We start from the raw sequence: 16,147 nt of genomic DNA, 5'->3' as shown, positions 1-16,147 counted from the left end.
AAGGCAAAGAGGTATACAGGGATTGAGGATGACCTGGAGGTTTATTCAGGAATGAGAGCAGCTGGTTTTAGACGAAAGGAAGACTTCAGGATGGAGGAGCTCTGGGGAGCATCGCGGCTACATCTGCATCCTTCCTGTTCCTCGCTCTACAACCATGACTTCAACATTCAGCCGCACTAACCGCCCCCCCCCCGCCCCCCCGACTCGGTTTCTAACTTGCTGTACCACTAACTCACTTCCCCACTGCCTTCCTCGAATCATTTTTTTTCCCTCATCTGTCTCTTTCTCCCTCTTTTTCTCTCTCATTAATCAGCCTTCACTTATGGTGTGGTGGAGTTTGCAGAGAGCGTCCAGCCCATATGGAAGTGATCAGGAGCGAACAGGGAGGAAGAGCTGAGGCCCCACAGACAAGAGAAAGTCCCCATTCAGCTGCCGCCCGCAGGTATTCGACCAGCGTTTGCTATCACAGTAAATGAAGACATTCCAAAGTGGGCTCAGGAGACTCTATGAGGGTTTTAATTGGTTCCAAGAAACATTTAAATCGTTTAATTTTAGGATTTTCAATACATTTCCACATTCATAATGCAGTTTCTCCCCATGTGCACTAAAAGCAATGAGATTTGAGAGAAACTACACCAAGGTTTAAGATAAAAATGCAACAAATTCGTGGTTAGAGCCTTTGAATCTCTTTAAGATGAACAGTTAATATATTTTTTTCAATTAAGTTTGATTTTATTCCAGTTAGCAGTTAACAGAGAACGTGCAATTTGTCTATTTTTGGCAACTCTTTAAATAAAACCCATAGAAAAAAGTGATTTTGATACAATATCAGCATTCTAACCTGAGTTTTCTGACAGAACAGCACAAGACAGATGAGTGGAGTTGTTCAAGACCCATTGGAAAGTCCAAAATGCAGCAGTTCTTTCTGTTTTTACAGTTTCAGGCTTTGAAGTATGGAATTAATCTAAATTCATGCTTTTGATACAAGGACTACCTACCTGTTTCTTTATATATAGCTATTCTCCTCTTAACTTTTGAGCAACACTCCAGTGTTTCCTCAGTCTTTCAAGATGTTTTCATCTTTGTACCCAGTCAAGGACATAATCAAGAAGCTCTTGAAGTAAGTTTTAGATGTTCAGCTACTTTTATCTATGACAATCTAAAACAAGATGACATGGTCATCAATATCCCCCGCCACATGTGATGTCTATGAGTCTATATCCAAAATAGTGATCAAGGGCCATAACTCAGGGAAATATTATCGCACAGGTCTCATTTTCGAACTTGATCAAGGTGTCCATGGTGTGAAGCTACACACTAAATTTCGTAATCCTAGCTGTAATAGTTTCCGAGAAAAGCTGTCCCCTTCATGAGGGACGCACGGACGGACGGACGCACGGAAGCACGGACGGACGCACAGACAGAGGCCAAACCTATATCCCCCTTTTCCACTTTGTGGAGGCGGGGGATAATAAAAGAAGTTTAAAAAATGACAAAGAATCTCAAACGATAAATCTGTCCATTGTCATTGAAAACTGTGTTATGTGAGGGAATGGAAACAGGTTCAGCAACAGTAGCTAATATTTTTTAATAATTAAGCATTTCAGGCAACCAAGCAACATTGCCCCAGAGCTGCATTTTGTTCAGCACTTAAAAACACCACAGAGCTCATCATGGCCACAGAGCAGCTACAGACAGATCTCAGCTTTTAGAAGGAACATAATGTTCTTGTCAGACACAAGTTCCATGTCGCTATGAACAGAGACTTCAGGATGGAGGATGCTCGGGGCAAAATTATTCTCAGTACGCGACAAGACTTTTCTTTCTTCAGAAAACATACAGAAGTCCGTTCTTCTGACTCAAATTACGGATTCAACCCAAGCACAGAATTCAAACTTCCAGTATTTCCCACTGAGCCCTTGTAGAGCCCATTTAAGCCACACTGAATATTGTGGATGCTCATCAGCACTACTGACCAAAGATCACCAGTGTTAGTGGTGGGGAACACTTCAATCAGGACAAAAATGTTTCATTACACGATAAAGGCGATCACTCAGAACCACTCTGTACTAATTTCCAGTGACCTTTCCTGCAAAAGGGACGCGAATCATAGCAGGAAAATGTCATCTAGCTGTGTGAGAGCATCTGTGTCAGTTCTGTTTCTGTATTCATTCAAGTCTTCAGTGTGATTTGGCACCAGGGTTTCTTCTCACTCTCATAAATAAATGTCAGATACAAATAGTGCTGAGACATGAATTGCACTCACATTGTTGCAGCATCAATAAACCCATCGCTAAAAACTGAAAAGCAGCCACTCAGGAGGGATACATGAGTGACTGCTTGCTGTAATTTAGGATTAGTTAGTGGCATTTTAGAAGAAGAAAAGAAAATTGATGGAAATGTGGAGAGAGGATCGACCTCCACAGATCGGACTTGTTCGATCCTGTTTAGATATGTGGAATTTAGAGATCAAATCAACACAATTTTTCCTGTTCAAGTTCAAGAACTGATTGTTTCTTTGCTGCTTTTATACCCAACCCACTGACAGGTGCTGCTGCAAAAAGAAAATCAATGCTATTAACTTCATCCGTCAATGGTTTTTATGTTATGGCTGATCTGTAAGTTTACTAGTGTTTAATTAGTGAGTTGAATAATAATGCATTATAGTTATTAGATCAATCAGAGGTAGCCCTAGTTAATGCCCTAGGGCTTGATTATGATAAATGTATTTACAAGTTCAACTCTAACACAATCAACCAAATTTTATTTATAAAGCGCCTTCCAACTGCCAAAAGGAGCACAAAGCGCTTAACAGAGTAAAATAAAATAAATAAGTAAAAGCATTTTAAGAAACACACAGTTCTAAGAGGAGCTACAGATAACAGAATAAATGAGCTGTTCTGTTTTATGAGTGTATTGGAAATGTTATTCAGGTTTCTTTTATAGTTTTGTGAAATTCTGTCAAATAAAATCGGCCAGAAATCCCACCATGTTAAAAGCAGCTAAAATCAACTTCTGCAACAGTTTCTGAAATTCCGAAGTGAAAATTTAATACATATAAAAGCATCGCAAGTGTTCAACACGAATAACAGAAGCTCATATTTACGGCTCATATTTTTTTAAAGTTTCAAATCTAGGTCGTTCAAAACGTGCAAATTAACTTCAGCTCTGCCCTCTCTTTATCGCGCAAATCAGGTAGCTTTTGTTCTTTTTAAGTGATAAGCAGCAACTATTTCCTGATTTCACAGGACTAAGAGTAACCACAGAAACTGTTCTTTGGATTCTCACCTTTACTAGTCTGAGAATTTTCAGTCGACAAAACTGAGCCAGGCCATAAGAAACTGCAAATATAACTAATCAGTGTGTCCAGCAGACGACAGCTGATCACTGATAACTTACTGACTCAAGTGCAGCCACACTGGCTTTACAGAAGAACCACAAACTGAGCTGTCAAACAAGAAACAACGCTGTGTTTTGCAAAATTAAAAAAAAAAAAACGGATTAAGAAAGAGACTCTGGATAAGAGAAGAGCATCCAGATGAGTGAACAGAGCAACATGTTCATTATTTGCACATGTAGAGCCGCATGTCTGCATGGAGACGACCTCCTCACACACACACAAACACACAATATGTTTGAGCCATGAGAAAATACCCTCTGCTGCTCACAAGTGTGACTCATCCGCTCTAGCAGATGGTGGGAGAGAAAAGAGACGGACCAGAGTGTGGCTTGACGGCAATAAAAACACCTGAAGTGTGACAAAGAAGCCATCACCATGAGAGGCTATAAATAACCTGCGCAGCCCACAGTGATGAAGAAGGAGAGTGTGTGTGTTTGTGTGTGTGCGTGATATGTCAGGTAGAGACACACACATTCCCTGCAGCCAGACGAACAGCAACATGCAGAAATGGAGCGATGACGATGATTCCCGGCTCCGTTTCAGCGTCTGGCCAATAACTTGAGCAGGATTCAATAAGGAGTTACACTTGTCATTTATATTTGGTACAGAGCTTTATCGGTCACAGTCTCAAAGGGCTCCACGACACCCACGCTGCAAAACTGCGACTAGACTGACAGCCTACTACATTAAATTATCAATGAGAAGCCGGAGAAAAAGCTCATTAAGCAGCACCGAAATAGAGGAAAACCTCGGGAGGGCATCACAGGGGCATTCACGGCTGCTATTACGTGTGGTTTGTAGCCAAAACAACAGAAGACACATTATTAGCTATAACTGCAACGCCACATACACATACACAGATCTGTATTCTTAGCAGCTGCATTTATCTGAGCAGCTTTATTCTCCTAAAAGACAAACTAACACCTATCAACAATAAATTAAATTCCTGTTCTGGTGTTTTTGAGACGTAGTTGTTGAACGGTATGAAACATCTCCTCTGTAATTTTAATATAAGTGCAAGATTATATATTCTACGACTGAGAAATTAGACGCAATTGAACAGCTATCTGTTTAACGGCACTGATCTTATTTATCACACGTGGAAAACGGTCGCATCTTCAAATCTGTTATAACTATGAAGTAGTTCTGCTTGTTAGGGCTGCAGCTAACAATTATTTCCATTGATAATTAGTTATTTTGACTATAAAAAGTCAAAAGTCTGCTGATCAGTGTTTCCCAAAACTTAAATTAACATCCTAAATGTCTTTCTATTTTTGTCCATAACCCAAAGATATTCAGTTACCATCAGAGAAGACCAAAGAAATCAGAGCAGCTGGTGTGACAGCACAAACTACATCATCAGGAAACAAAGCTTGTTGCTGGTGGATATACACAGGGTCATCTCATACTGTACTTCAGATGACTTTATAGTGTTTTCCATTAGTTCACATAAAGTTTACACACATTTGATGCATTTAAATTTGGTCCAGTTAAAGTAGCTGAAGTAATTTAAGATGTGCAGTGAGGCTAAAAAAAAAAAACTATTTACAGATTCAGCGATCTACTTTCAGTTTCATCTCCATTTTTCAGTCAACACAGTTTTGAGTAGCAAAGAATTTGTATGTTGCTCCTGTTGCCAACCCGGAGGACAAGGTGATGTATTAAAAGTGCAGATAAAGGGATAAAAACTGCTCTGGAACTGTTCTGCAATTCAATTTTTTATCTGCACATATCAGCAAGGACACAAGCCAGGAACAAGAACATGACTCTGTGCTGCTGTATTTACTTTTTCAGCTCAGTAACAAAGTGTGATAAAGATATTTGACATCCAGCTTGGAGAGATGAGAGTAAAAGAATAAAAATACAAAAAAGAAAAAGAAATAAAGGAGAAAAATTCACAGGAGACAGGCAGTGATTGGTGGAAGAGATGACCAGCAATCATTGACTGATGGGTGGAGGAAAACTTTAGCTTAACTCTTTAAACCCCAAAACACATCAGCAGGTTTGAAATGCATAGAATTTTAAAAATTACACCAATTAGGATAGAAACTATAAACTGACTTTGAACTAATCACCTGTAAAATGCCATGCGGTCGAAATACTTAAAGCCTTAGCTCCGAATCATGACAGTTCATCAAAACCGCTTCATTTTGGATGTCAAATTTAAAATTTTGCCAGAAATAAACCGTTTATGCTAACGTTATTATACAAAATAAAAAAATTCTACGCTCCTTGGCAAAGCCATTACACTAATCATGTCTAAGCTGCAACTAACACTCACGTTGCAAAAATTCTGACTTTACAGCTCAGCTGACATGAATCGCAAACTGTGTCGAATCCAGAGCAGACAGGAAAACCCCTAGTATTAGCAACACCTGTTGGCAAAATACTGCACATGTTAATTTTATATTTTTTTTCTCTTTAATTTTGTAAAATACAAAAGCAAATCAATTCAATTTCTGATTTTTCTCTTTCATGATTTATGAGATTATAACTTTGTTATACTGCGCAGAAGACATTTCTGAGTCCACTTCTAGCCATGAATATTCGGTTTCATTCTAGGAGCAGGACTTACACTGAAAAATGAGCCCACAGTGAGTAAAAATACCCAGAAACTGCTTGGGATTTAGAGCTTCAAAGGGGAAATGTAATACTAGAATTACAGCAACTATAATAAGAAAATATTAATGTCTGTGTTTGGGGTTACAAATCAAAGAATTTACTATTACTGCTATGTCACAACAATAGCAATGCCCTGCTGTTGCCTAATTATTTCCTCATCACCTAATGCAGGCCATTATGGTGTAAAACGATGTTGCCCGCTAATTACCTGGACCATCAACTGGCCCATCCAAGCACCAGCCTTGTTTGATGAGCGCTTGGGCCCTGATACACAGAATCCTCTTCAATTCAATTAGGCTTTGAGCAAGTCACTCACAGAAACCATTAGCTGACTGAAGAGGCAGATCCCCAGAGGAAGGATCCACAGGTGGCGCCCCCCTCCCCTCCTCATCTTTCATTAATGACCTCTTTTCAGCGCCATGGCAACCAGCATCACTGTGATCACCCCCTGGAGGGCAGGGCGGGAATCCCTCGATGAGCCCGGCTGACCTTTCATTGAATAAAATGGCCACACTTTGTCAAACGGGCTGCAAACAAGTCAAAGAATGAGTGCGAGACGCATTCAGCCGACTTTTACTGTCGACTGACTGGTAAGAACGCAGCAGGGAAGAGCAGAAGTCATTTCACAGAGGAAAGGAGCTCCTGAGATAAAGGGACAAGGCTTTGGCTCAAAAGAGGAACCTAAGTAAATGACTGAAGAATAAGGAAGAAGAAAGACAGAGACACTTCAAGGGATACATAATGTCAGCAAGAAATGACAAAAAAAAAAGGAAATTTTACAAACTATTGGTAAAAAAGGCTTACTTAAACCTTTCTTACATGAGGTCTGTAAGTATATCCTTCACATAAAAGCTGCCACTATTTTTGTACCAATTAGGACATCAGCCGTCTTACAGATCAGTCAAGTGATCTAATCAACAAATTTCCCTCCACAAAAGCGAAATGACCATTTACCTTTAGTTCAATGCATTTTGATGAATTGTACGTCATTTTATAATGCAGCACGGTAGAAAACGTAAATGTTTAAAGCACACAAATGTAGGGTTGAAATAGCAAATCCAAGATGATAAAAAATAAATACAGAAGAGTGTTTAGTAGTTAAGTCAAAGCACAACTTCAAAAGAAATTCAATTTTCTGTTAAACCTCTAAACAAAGTGACAAACTTCAGTCTGTATATTGAACCTTTTGGGACATCAATGAGAAGCACGGAGCAGCTAAAGCAACTCTCATTTTCCTTACTGTGTAGCTGTTCTCTGACTTTGATAACAGGTTCAAATCCTTACAAAATATGCACAAACTCATAGCAGAGTCATCGTCTTTAACTCGTGTGTACATTCAGTTTGTTGGATGATGTTGCAGTCATAAAATCATTGTGACCTGCCAAGGGACTGCAAAATAGAAATTAGCTTCAAGCTAACTCTGGTGCAATACATCAAATAGCAACATTTATGTTTAATATTGTACATGGTCCCTTTTTAAATAAACTGATAAAATCAGAATTTTAGCGGTACAGAGCAGCATCTTAAAAGTGACTACATGTGAATGAGAGCAGGTTTATTGGGAATTTTGCTGCATTTAAATGGGGTTTATGTGAGCACAGAGAGCAGGAGAGAAGTAAATGAATCGAGTGCCTCCGAGCAAAAAAGATTTCAAGTGTTTTCTCTTCAGATGGTTGTGCTGCTGCATCAAAACTCTGCACAGTGTACAAACCAGCTTTATTTCTGTCATTATCTGAAGCTCTTCCATACTTTCAAAGCTTGAGGAAACTTTGGCATTGAACCAAATGCAAATACAAACCAAGTGAAGCAGCTGCAGCCGCTATGGTCTAAAACTGCAGGTGATCAATGAATTGTAAAAAAAAAAAAAAGATCTCCAAAATGACATCAATTATGATAGAAACTGTAAACTGTAGAAACAGAAAAGAACCACTGGATTCCTAATGTCGTGATGGTCTTTGAACTAATCACCTGGAAAATGTCAGAAAACTTAACAAGCCTAAGCTTAAAATCACCATATTTCATCAAAATCTCTTCCTTCTGGATGTCAAATTTTTAAAAAATAGAAAAAAATAAACCATTTGTACTAACTTCATTTTGCAGAAAACAAACAAAAAATCTACGCTTCTTACCACAACCATAATACTATAAGTGACAAAGCTGCAACCAACAATCACACTACAGAAATTCAGAGATTTTACAGCTCAGCTAAAAATATTTGCAAACAGTATTTATCCGGAGCAGAAAGGGGAAAAAGTACGTAAACAAATTAAAAATGTAGTATTGGCAACACCTCTTGGTACTTTGAAAAATATTGCACATGTTGAGTTTAGTTTTTCTTTTAAATTTCCAAAAATAAATCAGCATTTTTTGAGTTTCATTTTTTCATGATTTATGGCTTTATAACTTATACTGCACAGAAGACATTTCTGAGCTCTCTCTGCTTCTAGCTGCTTCTGAAGAAAAACAAATAGTTTTACATAAACATTTTAAATAAAAGAGACTGTCTAAAATTCATTTTCAGTATCAGTGTTGTTATGTCAGCAAAGTTCTGCAGCCCTACTTGACATCCTGTTCGACTTGTTTTGACTTCTCTGTGGACAGAGCGTTTGTTGAAGTTTGCATGCTAGCGCTGGCTCACTGTGCATGTTAATGATGCACATACACAGAGTCATTACACCACATCCAGTGGTGTTTCCAGAGTGTTTCCATGGTTCAGGCTGCAGTCGATGTGTTAACTGGAGCTTCTGGCACATTTTACAAGAGTCCAGTCAGGTTCCCATTCACTTGGGGACAGGGGACACATTGACAGCAGAGCAGGTCTGGACTGGACGAAGCAGCAAGCAGCCTCCACTGTTCGACTGTAATCAGCCAAACCAACAATCGAAGCCTTCAGACCTAAAACTGTGCAGTCCTGTTTGAAGCACAGTGGAGGATTACGGCAAAAGGCTCTCAAAGTTCGTAAAGTAAGCGTGAAATACTGTTGTGTCGCTAAACACTCACAAATGAAGAGACGTTTGTTGCTTGTGGGTTTTAGAGGTGACCTGTGGGCATGCATGTTGGATAAATGGTGCTATTTATTGGGTTGAAAAAGTCAAAGGAAATGAGGTTTATTTATGAGAGAAATCCTGAGTATATTTCTAATCTTGTACAGTTGTATTAGTCAGTAAATATGTGCTAAACTGTTGTCTAAAACAACATTCAAGTCATTGAGGAGCTGGTGTTTAAGTGGAATCATACTACACTGCAAAAGTTCAAAATCTTACCAAGTCTTACCAAATTCACTTAGCAAGTCACATTTCAACAAGATGGAGGGACTTGTTTGAAGACAACGCATCTTAAATATCTTGTTAAGTCAAACAATCTTGAAATTATCTTGTAGTTGAATTTTACAAGAAAATTCTAAAGTTTAACCCTCATGTTGTCCTGCGGATCAAATTAACCAATTTTAAAGTTATAAAATGTGAAAAATATAATATTTTCACAGTGAAACTTCTGATGTCCACATTTTCAACATTTTTAGGAAATCTTTGAACATTTTTTGGTGGAAAAAATAAATGTTAAAAATGGGTCTTAAGAACATTCACATAAAAAAAAATCAACCAAAATCCAGCGAATTTCGCTTTATTTTGGTTGATTTTTATGTGAATGTTCTTAAGAGAATATTAGAAGTTTTACTGATGTATATGTAATCACTTTAGACATTTTTTTTGGAAGATTTTTAGTCATTTTTTTTGAAAATATTTGCAAAAATTTTCTTGCCAAATTTCAGAATTTTTTTAAAATAAAACTTTGAAAGGAAACTTTTAAAAACTTACTTGAATTTTCTTCCTTATGTTTATGCAAATATTCAGAAGTTTTGGATTTCTTTGCTGATTTTTTGGATTTTTTTCAGACAAGGAAACAATATTGTTTGATGCCTGTAAATGAAGACAACAGGAGGGTTAAAACATCTCAAATTAGGAGGTTCCATGAAAGCAAAAATCTATTTTTGAATGAAAAACTATTATTATTTTTTTTTAGCATGTCTGGTTAATTTTAAGACACCTAAACTTGACAATCCTGGTCAAATATAGCTTAAAATAAGTTTCCCCAGCTAATTTTAAGATCTCAAGATTCTAAATATATCATATTTCAGGAAGTCTTACCCAGTCAATTTTCACTTGTTCTATTGGCAGATTTTTTTCACTTATTTCAAGGTAAAAGTTCCTTGAAATATTTTTTTTCCTTGTTCTGAGAGGGACATTTTTTCCAGTGTACCATCCAGTTCATTACAATGATGACATTTAACTGTCAAAGTCACACAGTCAGTAAGTACATACAGTATATAAAATGATTTTCAAGCATTCTGGTTAATGTTATGATACTGAACATCAAAAGAGAATGTTTTTAGTTGTTTTCCAGATCAAACTTTTAAAAGGTTGTTGAAGTTTTTTTGCTTCTCTATACAGTATTGATATTTTCCACAGACCTTTTTTTTGCCTCTTGTTTGCTCTCTTGCATTTTTCATACGTTTGACTGTTCATATACCCACACAAACAATAGAGCTGCTTTTAATTTCACCCCCGTTTCATCGCTCTGCTTTAAATCATTAAACAAAGGCTCTTATTTCAGATGGAATGAAATTAACATCTTCAACTACCATGAGTTGTACTTAAATGCGGCCTGAGCTGCTTGTGTTTACAGGAAAACAGGCGGGTGGGTGGAAACACGCATGCAGATTTTGCTGGGAGCGTTTGTGTACGTTTGCTGAGCTGTTTTGATCCAAGTGACCAACCATATTCTCTGATTGTAATGTTTGTGTGCAGAGCCTGAACCAGCACCGCAGAGCACAGCATTTATAGGAAAAGCTGGTTTACTAGTAAGTTTACGATGCTTGTCCGTGGACGAACATTTAAAATACATACAAAACAACAGAAGACAATAAAAGTACCATAAACTGTACTGTTAAAATTCCGTAAAAAAAAAAAGAAAAGTGAAAATGTGGCAGCAAGGGTGCCAGAAAATACACAAAAACAGCAGAATACGGCATCATTTAAACACTATAAAAACTGGTGAAAATATTGGAAAATGTCTATAAAATAATGACTTTTAGTAGATATAAATACAGTAAAAATGGAGCTGTAATGGTCAGCTGTTTTAACAAAAAGGTAGAACTGATCAATTTTTTGGTTAACATCTTTTCTTTTCTTTCAAGAAACAGCCAATATCTGTAAAACAGCTACATTTTTGTAAATATGGTACAAATTGTTTAATTGTACAGTCAAATGTAAAAATTTTTTTTTTTTTAATATTGTTTTTGATATGGACATTATTTAGTCTTTTTTATGCTTAACATTTATATATACATATTTGTATACATTTTTTTTCCCCAAATTTCAACAAATATCTGTGAAATAATATATTTTTTCTGATTGAAATATAGAAAAAAGGGTAATTTCATGGTCAAATGACAATTTTAACGGTCAGTGAATGAAATAGCACTTGTGTGGACATTATCTATAGTTTTTTTAAAAACATATATTGCTTTTTATTGCTAACATGTGAATTCATATTTTTGTGTGGTTTTACAGCTGTTATGTTGAATTTAACAAAACAAGGAAAATCTGGAAAATAACAACCGTAAATTGTTTTTAAAAGTTATGTTAAAAACTGTTAAAAGATGTTAATTGTCTTAGTTCTTAGTGGAAGCACTGAGCCAGGCTTTCAAATGCATGTGTCATATTGGTGAATTTTATGAAATTATTACTTTCTTAAAGGGAACTACAGTGGCTTAAAAAACATAAATGAGACGAGACAGAAAACATATTTTTAAGGTTTTTTCCCCAACTTGCTGGGAATCAATCATTTCTCATTCCAAGTCGGGACACACTCCGGCTAAAGAACACACACACAGTCCTGGTTTTCATTAGTAGCAGAAAGACACTCAGACTAGAATAACAAGCTCAGCTCACCGTATCCATCAAGCTAATTACTAAATCACTATGACTGAATGAAAGGAGATACTAGCTGATGGTGAAACATGAGCTTTTGTTCTGATTTTATAAGCATTCTGAATGTCTTTTTCCACTCTACAGTCACCGCAACTTGTTTCTCTGTGGCTTCATCACCGCCTCCACCAGTTTCCACGTTCAGTTCACGTCTTCTAATCTATCTTCCTTTCGAAAATGTGAATTTCTTTAATTATCTTTTTCCTTTGAAGTTTTCTTCTACTTTGAAGAAATAGGAAAAAAAACACTCAGGTCAAAAGTCTGTTCCTTCTAAATGGACTGAGAGAAAACGAGGTTGAAAAGGACAATAGCTACCAGACAAGTGCCTGAAAAGCTTTGACGGTTGCTTTCATAGTTCTGTGTTCCAAACTGGAAAGTTGGCACTCTGTGCTCAATTTCAGCCAGATTGTGAAGTCTAGCAGGAGCTGTTCTTGCGTGGTTCACAACCTTCTGAGTGCTACAATTTTGTATCTGCAAGAGAGAATGCATTGTTTAACAGTGCAGCGGTTCCTTGCAAGAGCCCATCACTGTTTTCAATGTATGAGCTAAAACAATTCAGTCTTTACAAATTCTTGTTCCTATACAACTAAAATGCATTCTCAATTACAATTTGAAGGAAATGTAACTTTATTTTAAAATAAATGCTGTTTGGCATTCACGACTGGGTGGAAAAGGCAGTTCGAAAGAGCCACAAAGTCCATGTCGGGAGGTTTGAAAAGACGATGGGGGCATAAACCAGAGAGCAGACTTTCACCAAAATCTTAATTAAGATGAGGCACCATGATCACTTCGTTATGGCCAAGAACAATATCATGGTTTGTGTTAAAATACAACCTTTTCACTACATATTTGAAGTTTCTGCTCCATTTTCTGGGTTACCAGGACGACAAGTCCCGTCTCAACAAATATTTGATTGACTGACTGAAAAGTAGCGACAGCGAGGCAGTAAAATAAATGTCAAAGATTTTTTGATGAGAAACATAACTGTGATACATTATCCTCAAAATGTATTTGAGAATGCAGTTTAGTTGTATAGGACTGTATATTTGTGGAGACTGGGCTCATTGAAAACCAGAAATGTATTTATTTTAAGTGTTATGCAGATGATGCTCTATTATATCCGTTAATAAATCCAGCAGACCTTTCTGTCACAACACAGATTCTGTAGTACATTACTGGCTGCACCACAATATCCACATTATACCACAAGAAGCACCCAGGCTTGTTTTTATTTCTTTAAAGCCTCACGTCACGATCCAAATCCTGAGCAAAACTCAGAAATTTCACTGTGCTCGGTTGCTGCCTGGAAGTTGTTTTTGTTGTTTACCGTAGTGAAGTGGATTTTGAAAATGACATTATGTAGAGAGCAGAGAAGGACAAAGCTGACTGAAAACAGTGGCTAATGCTAGGCTCAAAGTGCTACTTGAACTAATATGAAATATTGGTTTGCTCGAAGCTTTTATATAATAAACACAGATGAAAATGAAATTATGGTCTGTGAGAAATCTAGGGGAGATTTTTCTTCTCATTTCTGTGTTATAAGAACGACAGTCATCTACCACCTCAGGAACAACTGCGAGCATTTGACTTCATATGTCAGTTAATAAAATAAAACCTCAGCCTGCCGCAGAAATCAGCTGAACAGCTTCAGCGTGTAAAAATACCACAACCAGGACTGTTAGAACATCTAGCAAACATGACCATATTTTCCCGTTTGACCTCTTTGCTCTGGCCACCTGTGACTTTTCTTACTTGCTTCCAGGGCACAGAGAGGCCTCGCTCCTTCCTACGTTGCTGATCTTCACTGCATATGCTCTCATTTGTAGCTTGAGATCTGCTGACCAGCTTCAGGCAGAAGAAACTATGAAGTACTCCAAAGTCTTTTCTAGCCTTATTCTGGAAATAGCACAATAAATCTGTGAGCTATGTATCATTGTGTGTCTTTGCTGTCGTTGACAACAGGAAGGTCAGAGGTCAGCTACAGACCATCATCCCTGGAGCTCGACTTACAAAAGGACTCTTTGCTGAGTTTAAACACTGGGTGAAGGATGATCAGGAGGTCATTTGTATGCCCTGTATTAAATTACCTTGTTTTGTTCCCTCATTATTTAAAAAAAACAACAACATTTTACTTCACTGGAAGCCTTCCTTTAAAAGGGAACACTCTCTCCAAGCGAACTTAACATTTGGCCCGTTGAAACTACGAAAAATGTTTTCCGACATCGTACCAACCTGCATCAATAATGAAGCATCGTCTCCTTGTTAAACATTACAGCTGCTAAATGTAGAAGGTAGCAATGAAGCTGGATGTATCCTCATCCTCGGGGAGGTACGACACATGCATGAGGAGGGAGAACCCTTCAGAGAGTTCAGTAAAACAGCAGGAAAAACAGCATCTCGCAGCCAGAAATACAGATGTAGAAACTGCTAGAAAACACAATTAGATCCTCTGCATGTGAACGTTTCATGTGAATCATGTGGTTAGAAGCTGCTGTGATCTACAACAGACTGATTATCCGGGATCCATTTGGAACGTGTGCTTCAATTGTATTGTAAATTCAGCAGGATGACTCACAGTACTCACCAGAGCATTGCCTTTTAGTTTAATGAAAAGGAATTATAAATCCAAGATTAGGTCACAGGATAGGATTGTTTTCTTACTGTAAGTGAGGTAAATTAAAGTTCTGATGTGGTGGGAGCGATCAGGAAGACTTAAAGCTAAATTTAAAGTTTAATAAAAATAGACAGGCTAGTTAACATTAAACTTTGTCAAGAGCTCTACTGTGCAGCTGACAGACTTAAAACTGTAACTACAGCTGTCAGAATCAACAACAAACACTCATTTGTGAGACAAGACGCACATAAGGTTGCTAGAAAATGAGCAGGACTTTGTAAAACACATGAGAAAATCCCACTTGAACGACTGACTGCAGGTACGTACCGGTGGATTTCCATTTTGGAGGCCAGAACACATCTCTGACCGAGGATAAAGGCTTTGGACTGTGGAGCAGGAGATTGGATCTGCATGGCTCCACTCAGCCTCCCGACTCTACCTCCCCCCTGCCCGCTGAAGTATCGTAGCCAGAGCCCCTCTTCCTCCCCCACCAGCTCCTGTCCTGCTTCGGCGTCTCGTCTTCCCCCCCGTAGCTTCCCCTTCTTTCACACAAAGTATCTGCTTCCTCTCTCTACCAAACAGCTTTCTTCATCATCCAGCTCAGGGTGCCAGCCTCCCCCCTTACTCCCCCTTTCCTCCTCCTCAAAGCCCCCGTGTCAGGGTGATTCCCTCCTTGTTCATACGTGCGATGCCAGCGACTCAGGATCCATCCAGACAGCTGTGTTTTTTCCCACGGCAGTGACACCGGCCAGCGAGCACGGTTCAGTCTTGGCTTCTTCTTCTTCTTCTTCTGTGGCGACAGCAGGGGTATCTAGGCAACAGGCTCCTGCGCTCCCGGGGCTCCGTGGTCGGAGGATGCTGGAGGGGAAATCACCGCCGTGGCATCCAGCGGCTCAACTCTGGAGAGCGCTGGCTGGAGGGGGTGGAGGTGTTTCGTCTCCCTCTCCTGTCTCCCTCCTTTGCTGCCTCGGGTACATCTATCTCACACCTTTTGTCTCTCACTTGATCCTTGCCTGCTTTCATCTGCCTCCTCCCTCCCAGCTCCTTGCTCGGCTTTTATCTGCGTGACTCTCCACGCGCTGCCTCTATTTCCAACTCACGATACACCCACCCGACTCCCATCCCTCGCTCACTCTCCCTCTCTCACTCCCTCTCCAAAATAAATATGCTGAAGAGAGGGAGGAAGAATGAGCTGCCAAAATTAGAGATGTTTGGCGGCACTGTAACAAGGATTAGTCGAGCGTTTCGCAGCATCTGACAAACACGCAGCGCTTACAGGAGGGATTCTCCCCTTTTCGTGGCTTTACATTCGCCGTTTCAATATGGTGGAGCTGTGAGCAGGCCTACTTCCTCTCTATTATTTCCATTTCAGCTGTAATCAGTTCACATTGTGCTGCATAATGTCATGCACAACGAACAGAGTCACTATCAGCTACTTCACAATAGACCCATCAGTCTACTCACTCGTGCTCCATGTGAAATCACAATCAGAAGCAGTGTTAATATCATCTTTATAGAGCCCCT

The 16,147-nt window shown here is 38.7% G+C and overlaps 1 protein-coding gene across 6 annotated transcripts in view; it reads right to left on the bottom strand.

Moving 5' to 3' along the window:
* Positions 1–16,147, bottom strand: part of enah (ENAH actin regulator) — a 186,654-nt gene that overhangs the window by 101,110 nt on the left and 69,397 nt on the right. For 2 of the 6 annotated variants that reach the window (XM_051960667.1, XM_051960668.1), the window contains exon 1: positions 14,951–15,727. The exons of 1 other annotated variant lie outside the window; for it this stretch is intronic. In XM_051960667.1, coding sequence (XP_051816627.1) covers positions 14,951–15,036 — 86 coding nt within the window. In that variant the 5' untranslated portion in view covers positions 15,037–15,727. Of the gene's footprint in view, positions 1–14,950; positions 15,730–16,147 lie in introns of those variants that run through there. 3 more of the 6 variants (XM_051960663.1, XM_051960664.1, XM_022216264.2) reach the window with 3 other exon arrangements.

The sequence above is a fragment of the Acanthochromis polyacanthus genome, chromosome 16, assembly GCF_021347895.1.
Source record: "Acanthochromis polyacanthus isolate Apoly-LR-REF ecotype Palm Island chromosome 16, KAUST_Apoly_ChrSc, whole genome shotgun sequence".
Taxonomy (NCBI): Eukaryota; Metazoa; Chordata; class Actinopteri; family Pomacentridae; genus Acanthochromis; species Acanthochromis polyacanthus.
The sequence above is the reverse complement of the archived record's forward strand: the minus strand, read 5'-3'. Positions and strand labels throughout refer to the sequence as shown.